The sequence below is a fragment of the Pan troglodytes genome, chromosome 14 (assembly GCF_028858775.2).
Source record: "Pan troglodytes isolate AG18354 chromosome 14, NHGRI_mPanTro3-v2.0_pri, whole genome shotgun sequence".
NCBI lineage: Eukaryota > Metazoa > Chordata > Mammalia > Primates > Hominidae > Pan > Pan troglodytes.
In genome coordinates this window covers 23,470,352-23,485,059 of record NC_072412.2, presented here as the reverse complement: position 1 = coordinate 23,485,059, position 14,708 = coordinate 23,470,352, and the positions used below count along the sequence as shown (strand labels likewise).

Here is a 14,708-nt window from a genome sequence, read left to right as displayed (position 1 = left end):
CCGCCTTTCTATGGACAGCATCAATCGTGGGTCTTTAATCTGAGGCTTGCACTAGTTATCTATGTGCAACACCATGGCTATACTATAGCTTAGGTAGGAGCTAGTGGGATAAGAAGAAAAGGCTGTACATACATGTAACAGCTAACTCAAAAAGAGTTATCATGACATTCAGTAGAATAAACTGACCATGGAGTAAAACACATACCAATGACTACTTGGTATGAATTTTAACAGGAAAACAATATAATGTAATAGTTCAGAAAAGGATAGGTTCTGGGGCAGACTGCCTGGGTTTAAATCCAATCCCACCACTTAACTTCTCTGTGCCTTGGTTTCCCCATCTGCAATGGGGGCTAACAGGACCTGCTCAGGGGGAATGCTGTGGTAGCTGAGTTAATCCAGGTGAGGGGTGACAAACAGTCAATGCTCAATAATCATGGGCAGTTCCTCTTATTTCCCTAAACGGCACTGCAGACCTGCTTCTTTCGCCACACACTCATACAGAACGAGATGGCTGGCACAAAGAAGATAAACACTGGCATGTCCACACAGCTGGCTAATCCGATTAGAGAACGGGCAGTTCTCTGACTTCAACTTGTCTTCAGCACTGAATGGTCAGCGTTGAACTGATAGTACAGATATCAGCATTTACAGCTAGGAGAGCCCTAATGAGCAGACAGGGCGAACAGCAGTGTAGTGTGATGCTCGTACACAATCCATAGAAGCACAAAATACCACAGGAAGACAAAACCTTTCAGGTGCACTTCTACTAATGACAAGTTCTCTGAAATCAGGATAAGACTATAAAATAAAATTTGTTGCCAAGTAGAATAGCATGACAATAGAATATAGCCTTTCATATGACCAATATAAAACCAGCATTTTTTCCCATCTGTGTCTAAATGACTCAGGATCTCATCTGTCAGTTGGTGATTAGATGCAGCAGGGTTGCAGATAGTGACAAACCTTTGACTCTCTGTAAAATCAAGTGAGGGTGTTGCCTTCTATGAAAGCCATTCTTTTCAAATAATCTCAGGAATTAGGTCCTGATAGAAATAGTTGTAGAGTGCACTTAAGAGAGGGGCCGGGCACACTGGCTCACGCCTCTAATCCCAGCACTTTGAGAAATCAAGGCAGAAAAATTGCTTCAGTCCTTGAGTTCGTGACCAGCCTTGGCAACGCAGTGAGACCCTATCTCTATATAAAATTTAGAAAATTAGCTGGGTGTGGTGATGCATGCCTGTAGCCCTAGCTACTCGGGGGGCTGAGGAGGGAGGACTGCTTAAAGCCCAGGAGTTTGAGGCTGCAGTGAGCTATGACCATGCCACTGTACTCCAGTCTGCGTGGCAGAGCAAGACCCTATCTCTAAGAAAAGCCTTGTCTCTGAAAAGAGACCCTGACTCTAAAAGACCTCCACCAACAGCTAGGACAGCTGCAGCACTCAGACTTAGCAGTGCAGACAGCAGAGGCGGAGAAATGAGCATACATGTGGGAGCCTGATGGGGGGGCGGGGGGTGGAGGTGGGGAGAAAGCCCAGGCACCTCATGCAGCCTCATACTGTGACCCTCAGTGAGGTCCCAGCCTGGCGTCCCACCTCACAGATGTCCCTGAGGTGTTTGATGTACACCCGCTCGGTGTCCATGATCTCCCGGATGACGTTGGTCCGCATCTGCTGCTTGTTCTCGCAGTGTCTGTGGCGGCTCTGGCTGGCCTCCTCGTCCTGCTCCTCACTGGGGGTGCTGCTGGAGTTTTCCGACAGCTCTTCCTGATTCACTCGCAACTGCAACCCACACACAGGGGACAGGTGACTTGGGGCAGGGGAGGGCAGCATGGAGCAGAGGCAGGAGACCTCCCAGGTTCCTACTTTCCTGTGACCTGTTAGGAAGGCAGCCTGGCCCTCGCCTGAGTCTCATGGCCTCAGCAGGGCTGCGGCTATGCCAGCAGGCACGAGGACCACAGAGAAACACCGAGCAACTCGCTTGCCTGTCTTTAACATTTTTGCTCCGACCCAGCCTAATTTCTTACAGGTGTGACTTGCATGTCAGATATCAATTACAAAAGAGCTGACCTGATAAAAGGCGAGTTCTGACCTGAAAGGATCCTGCAGCCCCCCCAGATACTTTGGAAAAGCTGCAAGCACCCCGCACTTACTCTGACGAAGCTCGCGGGGAACCAGGCTTCCTTATCTTCACTGCGGCCCCACCACCAGTCCTTGTTGGAGGCTTCCAGAACCTGGATGACATCCCCGGCTTTGAAGCCCAGTTCCTGGTCATCCATGGTCACATGGTCCCACAGGGCTTCTGCGCAGACCACGTTGCCATCACTGATCAGCTGAAAGGAGACAGTGGGGTGCGCTCAGCATAGAGCACGAGTGGGCGGGATGGTGAGGGAGCCACTAGGTGCACTCTCTCAGGGTGACACTGGTATCCTCTCACTTGGATATGCTGGTGGCATTTGGTCCATACTGACTATGTGACTGGTTACACAAAGAGAACCCAGGAGAACAGACTAAGAAAAAACAAAGTCAGGAGGACATCTCTACCTGCTTTTAAAGAAAGCGCTTAAACTGGGCGTGGTGACTCACACCTGTAATCCCAGCACTTTGGGAGGCCAAGGTGGGTGGATCACCTGAGGTCAAAAATTCAAGACCAGCCCAACCAAGATAGTGAAACCCCGTCTCTACTAAAAATACAAAAATTAGCTAGGCGTGGTGGTGGGCTCCTGTAATCCCAGCTACTCGTGAGGCTGAGGCTGGAGAATCGCTTGAACTCAGGTGGTGGAGGTTGCAGTGAGCGGAGATCGTGCCATTGCACTCCAGTCTGGGAACAAGAGCAAAACTCTGTCTCAAAAAAAAAAAAAAAAAAAGCCAGATGTGGTGGCACATGTCTGTAATCCCAGCTACTTGGGAGGCTGAGGCAGGAGAATTGCTTGAACCTGGAAGGCAGAGGTGCAGTGAGCTGAGATTATATCACTGCACTCCAGCCTGGGCAACAAGAGCAAAATGCAAGAAAAAAGGGAGGGAGGAAGGCAGGCAGGCAAGCCCCTTTTTAAAAAAGTATTAGTTGCTCAGTTAGCAGCAGGTCAGTTATCTAGCAAACTTGAATTCTGAAATATTTGCTCCAGAAATGGTTTCTGGCAGCCGTACTAGATGTCACAGAGCCAAGCCTACTAAAGTTATGCATATATGCTATTGGAAGTCCCTGACATCTCCCTGCAGTGTGGATCATTTATACTTTATTCACAATTCGAGTAAGTTTTGCATCTAACTTTATACTTTACAGCAACTGAAGAGAACATAGCATGATCTTGAGATCGTTAACAATTAAAAAGTCAGGAACAGATGTGGCTCCTCCATCCACTGGCCACGGGAGCAGGTGATTTTGCACGTCTCCTTAGCGCCCAACGATACACATCACTGGCCATCTCAGTAAAGACGCTGACTCACTAAGGAGTTATGCTCCACACGTTCTGCTCAAGAACGCCAAAAGCTGGAGGTATCTTCCAGAATGATTTCCTAAAAAAAAAAGCTAAAGCTGCAGGGTGGCCAAAGGAACACCAGATTTGGAGGGAGAAATACATGGGTACCTCCAGCTCTGCCATTCACCAGCAAGTAATTAGACATCTTTCCTCAGAGCGTTGATGAAAATGTGGATAATAACCATAATGTCCGCTTCTTAGATCAGTTGTGAGAATTACACGAGATAGTGGAGGGGAGGGTATTCTTTCATCAAGTGGAAAGCACTGGCCGAACACTGATGGGGAGCTGCTGTTCCTTACCTAAAAAGACGAGCTGCCTCTACCCAGAAAGCTTAATCCCATATATTTTCCTGGATGAGGTCAGAGAATCACAGTGTTGTTCTTTCTTTATTTTTGAGATGGAGTCTCGCTCTGCCGCCCAGGCTGGAGTGCAGTGGTGTGCTCTCAGCTCACTGCAACCTCCGCCTCCCAGCTTCAAGCAATTCTCCCTGCCTCAGCCTCCCAAGTAGCTGGGTTTACAGGTGCGCACCATCATGCCTACGTAATTTTTTTGTATTTTTAGTAGAGACAGGGTTTCACTATGTTGGCCAGGCAGGTCTTGAACTCTTGACCACTAATGATCCACCTGCCTTGGCCTTCCAAAGTGAATCACAGTGTTGTTTTAATCAGAGTTCCAGGTTTTCGGACATGCTTAGTAAAGAAGAACTAGGGAACAAAGTCAGAAGTGGTTGTGGACCCTGAAAATCAGGTATCCCGTATCCACTACTGTCGTGTGGAATTCCAGTACCTCATTGATGGCCAGCTGCTCCCCGCCGGGCTGCAGGTACCGAGGGCTGGCCTGGCAGAGGTCTTCATAGCTGAAGTCCTCCTCACTACCATTGTCATCCACTAAGGCAGAGGGCTCAGTACCTCCATCTGAAGAAACTAAAACATACAAAACAAAGGCATGATTTAAAAGACACAGCTAACAAGATTTTTTCATATGATGAAAAAATTTGGTAACATACTCCCAAGGGAAGGTAATCATCTGCATCTTACTCAGAATAAGAAGCTGTTAGAAAATGTCTACATTACTCCAAAGTTAAGAGCTGCAGTTAAGTGTGACATTAAGTGAGAGGTGGAATGTTAAAGAGTGTATTGCCAACACAATACCATTTGCAGAGTGAAGACCATCAGGGCATTATGTGTAATTTAGTTGGAAGTCTGTGCTCCAAACTGGATATTAACAACATAAATATAGATAACAATGCTGCCAAGCAATGTGCTGGAAAGCTGAGGAGGTAAAAAAGATGAAAAAGATGATCCAATATTCTGCTTCCATCCTTTATCTGCAAGGCAACAGTATTACTAAAACCAGTACATCCCAATAGTGTCTTGAGTAGAAACGTGCCATCATTCTTACTCTCTGTACATATTTGAAAGGCTTGGAACTCAAAATATGAGAATGAGGAATTATATAGTACTTTTACCAGAAAAGAGAGAGAAAGATCTTTTAAGGATGGTGCAGCTTTTTAGATTGGCCACCCTGGTAGTCAGATTTTCTTTCTTGGGAAAATGAGCCACCCTTGGCAAAGCCAACAATCTGTCACTGAGCAGTCTCTTCTTTCAGACTCATGGCCTCAGTCCTCCTGTGCAAGTTCAGGGATGTCTCCATCACTGTTTCTCCACTTGATCTTAGCCAAAAGTCCAAGAAGCAATCTATCACTATTTTTTCCAACGGAATGACTGTCAGGTGCTGGGGACAGAAAGCTATACAACAGATGACCCTTGTCTTTAAGGGGATGCAATAAAACCCGAATTCTGATGACTGCAGCCAGGAAGTGGAAATATAATAGGGAGAGTCCGAAACAAGTGGCAGGATTTTAAAGAGGAAGGGATCCTCCCCAGTCAGGGAAAGGCTTCCTGGAAGAGGAGCAGGCGACTCAGAACAGTGCGATGGCCCGACTGCAAATCACAGGTGGCTTGATTCGAAGCACATGCTCCACAGACTCCCCGCACATCTCATGAAAGACAAGACTGCAAAGATCGGGGGCACACAGAAGGGCCTCACAGGCTAGAGTTCATCCTGGGCTGCTGTTCCAGGGTTTGGAGAAAGGAAGCCACAGGACCTAAGTAGAGTCCCCTCATATGACAGAAAGAGAAGAGGTTTTAGGGGCACAGAGGCTGGTCTGAATTCTGGTCCTGCCCTTCTGTGGGCATGGGACCTAAATCAAGTGACTGCATTTCTCTGAGCTTCATGTCCTTCTTTTTGAAGAATCAGGCCACAGAATGCAGGTGAAACTTTTAGCATCCTTGACAAGTAGCTGGAACTCCACAGAGAGTGCTACTGTGGTGATGGTGTCCCGCACGATGAGGGCTGGGCTAATGACAGACTTTGCTACGACGTGGAGGAAGAGCTGTTGGGGCAGAGCCTGGGGCCAGGGAAGCCAGCTGGGGAGAACACAGGTTAGTGGGAGTGGGCAGCAACAGGAGCTGCCCGAGGAAATGGCATCAGGAACTGAGATCCATGTTGGGAGGCCAAGCTCATGCCTGCAGCAACAGAGATACAGTCAAGGATGTTTTGGAAAAATTCCAAGTTCCCTGGAGATTTAACAAAAAGCAGAAGCCTGAGGGAGAAGCTGGTGTGCCAGCAAGGACAGAGGGCTGGCTGAAGGTCGCCCTGGGATGGTGCTCCATGGGCTTGCTTTCCTCAGGGACTTGGCAAATCCATGTTTCTAGTTACTTGACTAGAAAAGGATGGGTCTGGTTTCTGACTGAAGAGTTCTTTCTTGGGGAGATGTTTTATATTCGGATCAATCTAACCTGCATTTTCTATGCACAGCTCATCTTACCTGCACTGGCCATGTGCCAGGTGCTCGGCAGACACACGTCCAGCCCCAGACCCCCACCCCCCACCATCGTGCTTAGCCTCCTGCTCCCCTTATGCCTCTCCTCCCTTCCCTCCCCTCATCACTTCAGCCACACTGCTGTCACAAGCAACCAATTCTGTAAATAGAGCCCAGGAGTCTGGCACTAGAACAATGATAAACATGGAAAAAGATCCACAATAATGGGGGTAATCAACACTGCAGAAGTAGTATTTCATGCACCAGCATTTTAGGTCTTCCTTGCCAAGCACAGACAGGGCTGTCATGATGAGGAGGAGTTCAAGCTCATGCACTGGTGATGCACGGAGCTCTTGAAGCAGGACGGAGGGAAAGCAGGATAGAGGGAAAGCAGGAGGGTGCTGCCAGCGGCGCCTCTCCCAGCCCGGCCCCAGCCCCTCTCTCAGACTGTGCTCAGGCCACCTCCCACCTGGCAGCCCCAGTCCTGTAAGCCTGAGCTCTGGACACAGCACCTGTGAGTGGTGCCCACTGAGCTGGGTCTGCTCATGGGCTCTGGCTTTCCAATTGCTTCCCCCTCTGCCTGGGGTGCCCCTCTCAGAGAAACCCCGACATCCCAGCCACTATCACCTCCTTTCCAGAACCCTTCTGTGATTCCAGGGGAACCAGCTGCTTACGTCCATGACAGCACACGCCACATTGAGGCATGGCCCATGGGTCTGCACCTGTGCCCCAGCCGTGAAACCACCCAGACAGGTGCGCTGGACACCGCGACAGCCAGGGAACCTTGGAGCAGCTGACAATGGAAGCCAGGGGAGAGCTCTCAGTGTGGACAAAGTCAGGGTTCCAGGCTCTGAGTGCATGGTGCCAGTCACCCTCTACCCACCTCCACTCCCCTGCCTGGGCCCATCCCCAGTTTTGGTCAGGAAAGGTCAGGGCCTGTGTCTGTGAGGAAAAAGTGAAAGTGAGCTGTCTAAGAGACCAAGAGACGGGGGTGGGGGAGTGTGGGGGAGGAGTAAATTCCTGGGCCTAAGCACAAAGCCAAGAGGCAGAAGAAAGCGCTCCACAGCCTTGGTCTTGCCTTCTGGGCCCTAGCTTTCTTACCTGCTCATTAAAGGAGAGGGGACGGTTGCCAGGGGCATGGCAGGGCCTGGCGCCTCAGGAGAAGGGAGTGCACCCTGGGAGCACGGGTGGGTGGGCAGCAGGGAGCCAGCTATGCATGTGTGTACCCATGTCTGTCTTGCTGGGGGTGTGGCTGGAGGCCTTGAGAAAGCCAGACATGTGCTGTCTGAGAAACACTGGAGCCTGAACAACGCATGGTGACTGTTTCGTTTTAAATGTAACTTCTGCTTCCTATGCTAGGCCAGGGTGCGTACAGGCGGAGAGCAGGAGGTCACCTAGTCTAGTATGCTTTGCTGGTGTGTGAGTTTAGGGGTGGGTTGGGGGATGTCTTGAGGAAGCAAATCATTTTTTTCATGGATGAGTATGTTTTAGACTCCAAGGGAAACAACACTGAAGACAAAGGCCTTCTCTAACCCTGGAGTGGCTGCCCAGACCACGAGGCCCAAGAACTGTGCTGCTTACTGGCCGAGATATCCTGATGCTCCTGGGTGAGGAGCATATACACAAAGTCTGGGTGTCTAATGCCTAAAGCAGAAGTAATCTTCCAATTTTAGCAACCACTGATCTGGCACTGTCTGGTACCAATAGCATTTTTCCTTATCAATTTAAACCGTGGTTGAGCCAAAAAAAAAAAAAAAAGTGCATCTCAGTAAAATAAAGGCATTGGGGCTTCCCACCCATTGCACAGCTCTGAAAAATGACACTTTCTCCTCGAAGAACTGAACAGTGTTTTCCAAGGGAGAATTCTTTACCATGATCTAGCTATTGCTGTGAAAATCAGTAAAGAAAGAAAAAAAGCTGGTTGTAATCATGTATAAATTCACAATTAACAGGAGTCTATTGAAAAGTGTTAGACCTTTACAGGAGGTACCAGGAGAAAAACCTCTGGACAGAGACACGGACTGGAAATACTGACTGCTCTCTGAGTTCTTCATAAACACTTAGCAAAACAGCTCTACCGGGGGTCGTGGTACGCACCTGTAGTCCCAGCTACTTGGGAGGCTGAGGTGGGAGGATGGCTTGAGCCTAGGATTTCCAGTCTGCAATGAGCTCTGATTGTACCACCAGACTCCAGCCTGGGCAACAGAGCAAGACTTTGCCTCAAAAGAAAAAAGTAAAGAAAAAAGACAACTCTGGCTGAGGTTAATCACAAGAGAGGTTTCAACAGCAACTGTTTCAACATCATGGATTAGCAGTTAGCGACACTGCGGAAGCAAGATGGCTTGAAGCGCTCATGGGTCGGCTGACTCAGTCCTGGCCAGGAGATGGGGGGCAGAGGCCAGGGGCAAGAGACTTGAAACATGGACGAGGGAAAGTCATGGCGCCTGGAGTGAAAATTCCTGGGTGAATGTCCTTGCTTCACTAACTTCCTAACTAAATGACCTTGGTGCAAGTCACTTCAGCTCTTTGAGCTTCAGTTTTCCCATTTGTAAAGCAGGCATTAGCCTGTATGTTTTATCTATTCAGAGGTTATTCTTCCACCTCTCACATCCCACGACCCACTCACTGGCAGGTCTGACTCAAGTTCCTGAAAGTGTCCAGGATCTGGCTACCTCTTACCCCTCTGCCACCATTCAAGCCTGGGTCCCCTCCCACCACTTAAGCCTGGGTTCCCATCCAGCTTCAGGCTCCCTCCAGCAGCCCCTCCTGGTCTCCCTGCTGCCACCCCTGCCCCCGGCAGGCCATAGCTGCCAGAGCGATGCTGCCAAACCATTCCTAGACTGGATTGTGTCACTCCTCTGCTCAGAATCATCCACAGGGGAGACAGCCAAAGTTCTTGAGACCTCTCCCCAGATACACTGTGCCTCCCACCCCTCTCCAACCAATGGGCTCTTGGCTGCAAAGACCGCAGGCACTCCTTGCCCAGGGCCGCTGCTCCGTGTGCCTGACAGCCCTCCCCAGGTACACACACACTGGCTCCCTCTCTCACCTTCACCATCCCACTCAAAACCACAACCCTCACTCTCACTCCACTGTCTCCCCTGGTTTAGTTTTCTCCATAGCATTTGTCACCGTCTATAATGTATTCTGTTCACTATCCAGAATGTAAGCTCCAGAAATGCAGTAATTCTTGTCTGCTTTATTCTTAACTGTGTTCCTGCCTGGCATACATGGGAGGCAGGGAAGGAAGGAAGGAAGGAAGGAAGGAAGGAAGGAAGGGAGGGAGGGAGGGAGGGAGGGAGGGAGGGAGGGAGGGAAGGAAGGAGGGAAGGAAGGAAGGAAAGAAAGAAAAACAGCATGTGGACTTCATGCAAGGCTTTGGGGTCAGATGAACTTGCCTTCAAATGATAGCGATGCACATTTTTTTTCTTTTCTATATTTTTCTTTTTTGAGTATGAGTCCTTGGTCAAGTTTCTTTGTTTTTTCACCTGTTGAATGTGGATGATAATACCCATCTCTCAGGGTTGTTTATACATTCTGAACAAGTACTTGTTATTGGTGTGCTTTGAGCCTCAAGTGGAATGATGATACATGAAAGCACCCTGTAAATTGAAAAACAGTATAGAATTGCATGATGTGGCTGGGCATGGTAGCTCATGCTTGTAATCCCAGCACTTTGGAAGACTGAGGCAGGAGGATCCCTTGAGCCCAGGAGTTTGGGACCAGGCTGGGCAACATAATAAGACCCATCTCTATAAATTAAAAAAAATTAAAAATAGAATTGCAAGATGTTATTTTATCAGGTGCCTATAATGTGCTAGGCACTGATTTAAGCTGTGGAGATGAACCGGCTCATATAATCCTCATGACAATGCTCCATGGGAGGTACTGTCAGTTGTCCCCATTTACAGATGAGGAAACTCAAGTCCCAATAACACACAGCTGTGTGCAGCAGGCCCAGGCCATCTAACTCCTACCCACTGGGCAGAACTGTCTCCTCCAGCAGTAGCTGTTACTTGTAATAAGACAAAATGATATTAAAAACAGTGTTAGTATCCAAATCTGTGTGTTTTGCTCCCATTCTGGAGAGCAGCCGTATGTCCTGCCCTCCGTTCCCTCACTAACCCTTCCTTCCAACTACCAATCCCTGCTCCCAGTGGGGCCTGTCAAGGACCTGTTTCCATTTTCTGGTTGTATCCTTTTCCCTTCACCACCCTAACTACTTTCATGATTTTAAAGTCCCTTAAAGTTAATGACTCCTGTGTTCCTGTCCCATAATTCAAGTGTGTTTTATGGGGTGGGATTTCTCAGTGTCTGATGTCTAGACAGGAAGAATCTTTGTGCTATGCTTTGATGCTTCGTCCAGGCCTGGTGGTTTTCTATGATTCCCCACGCTTACTGTCTAGGTCGCTTACCATCTTAAAGGACAGGACAGACTTAAAGGAAAGGACAGACGTTTGATTTTTGTCTTCCCAGCCCCTAGCATAGTACCTGGCATACAGAAGGCACTCAGTATGTGATTTCCAATTGAACTGCAAATTGCTGATGTGGAAACTGAGGTTCCAAGAAGTTGAGTCATTTATCAGGGCTATACAGGGGCTGGGTCCGAACCAGGATAGGAACCCAGGTCTCTCTGACTCCCACCCCTGTGCTCATCTGAGATTCTAGCTAGAAAAATCCCTCAGCCAGTCTTCATGACTCTGTTTCCCTCCCCAAGCCATCCTATATATTACTTCCAAGGTGAACTTCTTTTTTTTTTTTTTTTTTTTTTGAGATGGAGTCTTGCTCTGTTGCCCAGGCTGGAGTGCAATGGCGTGATCTCGGGTCACTGCAAGCTCCGCCTCCTAGGTTCACGCCATTCTCCTGCCTCAGCCTCCCGAGTAGCTGGGACTACAGGCGCCCGCCACCACACCCAGCTAATTTTTTGTATTTTTAGTAGAGACGGGGTTTCACCATGTTAGCCAGGATGGTCTCGATCTCCTGACCTTGTGATCCGCCCGCCTCAGCCTCCCAAAGTGCTGGGATTACAGGCGTAAGCCACCGCGCCCGGCCCAAGGTGAACTTCTTAAAACAGTGGTTTTATGATGTCACAAGAAATGACATGCGAGTTGTCTATTGCTTCATAACAAAATTCTTTTAAGGTGTATCTTCTCTGTAATCTGACTCCACTCTACTTGAACACTTTTTAAAGTGTCACATACTCTCAGTAGACAATGTTCAATTGAATTACGAATTGCTGATGGGGAAATAGCAATTTGCAGTTCAGCTGAAAAATCTTAGATGTAGTAGTCCACAGCGTGTCAATGCCAGCTCTGCTGGGCAGAGTTCCTCACAATGGCCAGACCCACAGGCCGGTGCTGCTGCCTTCTTCACCTCTACATGTTCCATTCCTCACTAACTTCAATAGGCTTTGAACCTCAACTACAGATGAAAGTTAATAATGATGACTTCTTATCTAAGGGAATTTTGACGCTGTAAAGCTATTATAAATTCTCAAAAGGTATGTCACCAAAATCAGGAGAAATGAATATATTATAATAATTAAAAAGTAAATTTTATTGTTTCTTTCTTCCTATGTGATGAACACATAACATTAAATTTTACCATCTTAACCCTTTTTAAGCACACAGTTCCAGTTCAGCAGTGTCAAGTATATTCACACTATTGTACGACAGAACTTTTTCATCTTGCAGAACTGCCACACATATTAAACACCAATTTCCTCTTCTTCCTCTCTTGTTCCTTGGCAACCACCTTTCCACTTTCTGTTTCTATGATGTTGACTACTTTAGATACTTCATATGAATGGGATCATACAGTATATGTCCTTTTATGGCTGCTTTATTTCACTAAGCATAATGTCCTTGACATCCATTCATGTGTACCAAGTGTTAGAACTTCCTTCTTTTTAAACACTATATAATATTCCATTGTTTGGTTAGCACTTCCATTGATTTTTAAAAAAGGAAAAAACCAAAAATATTCATTGTGAATATACACACCACATTCTGTTTACCTGTTTGTGGGTGAACATTTGGGCTCCTTTTACCACTTGGCTATTGTGAGTAGTGTGCTACTATCTTTTTGAGACCCTGCTTACAACTCTTTAGCATACTTGATCAAATGGTAGTTCTAGTTTTAATTTTTGGAGGACTCTCCATACTGTTTTCCCCATGGCTGCATCATTTCACATTCCCACCAACAGTGCGCAACAGTTCCAATTTCTCCACATTCTCACCAACTGTAGTTTCTTTTGTTGAAAAAATAGGTGTGGAAAAAACATTTTTTGGGGGAGGGGTGGGGGACAAGGTCTTGCTCTGTCGCCCAGGCTGGAGTGCTGTGGCGCGATCTCAGCTCACTGCAGCCTTTGCCTCCAGGGTTCAAGAGATTCTCCTGCCTAAGACTACCGAGTAGCTGAGATTACAGGTGCATGCCATCACATCCAGCTAATTTTTGTATTTTTAGTAGAGATGGGGTTTCGCCATGTTGGCCAGGCTGGTCTCAAACTCCTGACCTCAGGTGATCCACCTGCCTTGGCTTCCCAAAGTGCTGGGATTACAGGCGTGAGCCACTGCACCTTGCCCAAAAAGCCATTTTTGGAAACGATCTTGTAAACAAGAAGCAAAGACTGCTCCAAATTGAAATCAGTTTTAAAACCCCAAATGCCTACATACAATCAATATGACAGCAGACAGAGCAGGCTCTTTCTACAACACTTCCCGCAGCTTCAGTCAGGTAGAAGGAGCACACCCTTGGTCATCAAAACTGCGTGCTGACCATCAGCGCCTCTCTGACTGGGGACAATTCCAAGAGAACACATCTGTTCCACAGAGTACTATCAATTCCAAAAATGTAATAAAGTGAATTTATAATGCTCTTGTTCAATAACCATGGTTAACCATCACTCCTAGAAACACTGCCCTCTGGGGGCCCCTGATTCCTGGGGCTGCATTGGTCCTTCCCCAGTCCATCCCTTACACAAATGTCTCATTTTCCTCCCCATCTCTGCTTTCCTCCTGGCTGCAGCTGTCAGTGAGTAGAATGCCCCAGTCCCCATTTTCAGCCCTGGCCACTTTTAGCTTTAGGAACTACTACAGAGAACAATGTGGTAGCCATAGAGGGGGTGTCATTTTTTTAAATTGGAAGGATTGTTACAAATACAGTTAGAGAAGACATCAGGAAAAAAAAAGCCCCTGACTTATAGGTGGGGGAGGGTAGTCCTGGTGAGAGTGTGGTAACAGGGTGGAGGTTGAGGTGTTCTGTTACATGAAAGGGAGGTGAGATCTAACACAGCCCTTAGACATCAGGCACTTGACAAGAAGGAGACATAGATTTAGCTATTTTCATGAGGCACTCTCCAACACTGCCTAGCTAATGAGCAGCTGGTTCCCGGCCAGCATCTCCCACCCAGCGTCACTCCTTGGTGGGGAATTTCCCCTCCCTTGACTTCAGGGAAATTCCCCCACCCTTAAAATAATCTGCTAAAATCACGTATTTGAGAAAACCTCTTGCTGATGGCTCAGACTTCCTCAGAGTTGAGATAAGCCATTCTGACTTCCCATCTTAAAAAGAGAAATGGCAAGCCCAGGCGGGCAGCTCGTGTTCACAGCTGGGAGCAGCTGTCACGGGCTGCTGCTCTGTGGGCTGAAACTATGGGTGAACCCCAAGAGCTCAGGCCACGGAGATGCACACAGAGGGAAAGAGCTGGGTCACAGGAACTGACAACGTCAAAACATGATGCACAATTTCCAGGGTCCATCCCCCTTCAGTGGTTCCCAAACACCCAGGGCCCGTGGCATCTAATCACATGGAAAATGTTTAGAAAAATAAAGATCCTCCCCTGCCCTGGGCCATTGAGTCAGGTTGGGTGGTGGTAGTGGGGAAGGATGTTGGCTGAGAATTTATTTTGAAAAGCTCCTCAAATGATTCTGACACCTGGAAAAATTTGGGAACCACTGGACCTTCAGGTTAAGCTTACTTAAACCACACCACATGCTCAGGTTGTTCTAGGACATATGCCTTTTGTTGCCTGTCCATGCAGCAAGCCACAAGTTGCAGGCAATGGATTCTGATTGCATTGGCTGGAAACCTCTGGGTTAGCCAATGTGTACCACTGAATGTTCCTTATTCCAACGAATAAGACAAAATCCTTCCATCCGTCCACACTGACCTCTCTGCCTGGAGCAACTTTCCCACCCAAAACAGCCCATCAAATTCTGGCTCATCCTTCAAAAGTTTAACCATTGGCAGGGCGCAGTGGCTCATGCCTGTAATCTCAGCACTTTAGGAGGCTGAGGCAGGAGGATTGCTTGAGGCCAGGAGTTCAAGACCAGCCTGGGCAACATAGCAAGATCCCATCTCTATTTAAAAATAAACTTAAGGAAACAAAAACCAACCAAACAACAA

The 14,708-nt window shown here is 47.7% G+C and overlaps 1 protein-coding gene across 11 annotated transcripts in view; it reads right to left on the bottom strand.

The window, feature by feature from the left end:
• The window catches only part of SPATA13 (spermatogenesis associated 13), a 328,600-nt gene that overhangs the window by 18,183 nt on the left and 295,709 nt on the right, over nucleotides 1-14,708 (bottom strand). For 9 of the 11 annotated variants that reach the window (XM_016925049.4, XM_009426740.5, XM_016925048.4 and 6 more), the window contains 3 exons: nucleotides 4,265-4,401; nucleotides 2,152-2,331; nucleotides 1,595-1,780 (listed from right to left, as the gene is read on the bottom strand). In XM_016925049.4, coding sequence (XP_016780538.3) covers nucleotides 1,595-1,780; nucleotides 2,152-2,331; nucleotides 4,265-4,401 — 503 coding nt within the window. Of the gene's footprint in view, nucleotides 1-1,594; nucleotides 1,781-2,151; nucleotides 2,332-4,264; nucleotides 4,402-8,399; nucleotides 9,442-9,700; nucleotides 9,905-14,708 lie in introns of those variants that run through there. The other 2 variants (XM_063791946.1, XM_063791945.1) reach the window with 2 other exon arrangements.